A 1341-nucleotide genomic window follows, 5' to 3' on the forward strand; every position below is an offset into this window, starting at 1 on the left:
TGAACTTAGCAGCAGAAATAAGGAAGATAGCATGCTCGGGTGTGATCTTATTGTTGAGCACAAGTTCCCAAACCAAACCGGACTTCCTCGGGTTATGCTTGAAATGACTCACATAACGAAGAGTCTGCGCGAGCTTTTCCAATGCCTCACCCTGGAAAGTGGGGTCGAAGAAGCAAGTATAGGTGACGATACCATTGGCGAACGAGTCCACGTAGAATCTCTTGGGTTCAACGTTATGAGAACGGAAGCATTCGTTGATCTCAGAGATGTAAGCTCGGCCCGTACGATCAACATCGAAGGCAGCAAACTGCAACACTTGAGCGCCGGACTTCTGAACCAAGTCGGCAGGAGCATCGAACACCTTAACAACAGTATTGCGGGTAGCCATAGTCTCATCAATAAGATCCTGGTAGAGCTTCTGTACTTCAACAGACCTCTCTTCGAGGAACTTCGGAGTGGCAACGAGCTGAAGGTCGCTCTTATCCATCATGTTCTCGAACTTAACACCCGACTCGAACTGTTGCTTGTCGACAACAAAGACGCCGAGAGGGAATTTCCCTTCGGCCATGGGAGCCTTCTCAGACTTGAGGAAGGTGATAGTGTAACCACAGTCCTTAGCAGTATTGATATACTCAGCAACCTTAGCATCAGTGATGGCAATCTTCTCAGGCTCCATAGTGGTGAGATAGAAAGCCGAATCCGCTTCCTCAATCTCGAAGTGGATATAGTCAGACTTGGTAGCCTGAGCGACCTTCTTAGCAGCGATAAGGCAATGGATATGCCTGGCGATCTCAGCACTGGTAAAATGCTTGAAGTAGCTGGGATGAAGACCAAGCTCAGTGAAGTAGTAGACGATCTCCTGCCAGAGAGAACCAGCAGCGAGGACACCTTCCTTCATAATAATAGAAAAGACCTGAGTCATCTTGGTTTCCAAATCCTCAGGAGTCAGAGAGATATTGGTGTTCTTCACTTGCTCCTTCAAAGCCTCCTCCTTCTCAGGGGAAAGATAACACATGGCATCATCACACTTGAGGTCGAGTTGACCGAGCACCTCCTTGATGTCGCTATGATGGTTTACCACAGCATCGTGGATAGGAAGCATACCGAAGCGATCAGTCTTGAGCTGAGCCCCCTCACCCAACAAGTATTGGACAGCATCCATGTGACCACCAGCAGCAGCTAAATGAAGAGGAGTTCTCTTATCATAGTCTTGAACATTAACGGATAGACCGGAGTTGCTGGCCATAAGCTCCTTCATGCGATTCATATCGCCCTGATAAGCAGCCTCGAGAAATGAGGAAACAACACTTGTAGTCGGTGAGTCCATACTAGTGATCTTAT

At 47.9% G+C, this 1341-nt stretch overlaps 1 protein-coding gene across 1 annotated transcript; it reads right to left on the minus strand.

The window, feature by feature from the left end:
* Positions 1–5: 5 nt before the first annotated feature.
* On the minus strand, positions 6–1341 carry Pmar_PMAR026881 (l-asparaginase i, putative; the record flags this gene model as incomplete). Its single annotated transcript, XM_002766752.1, has 1 exon — positions 6–1341. A coding segment is annotated over exon 1 (1322 nt), but the record flags the coding sequence as incomplete, so codon positions are not given.

This window comes from Perkinsus marinus (assembly GCF_000006405.1).
Source record: "Perkinsus marinus ATCC 50983 genomic scaffold scf_1104296971938, whole genome shotgun sequence".
In the NCBI taxonomy this organism is placed as follows: Eukaryota; Perkinsozoa; order Perkinsida; family Perkinsidae; genus Perkinsus; species Perkinsus marinus.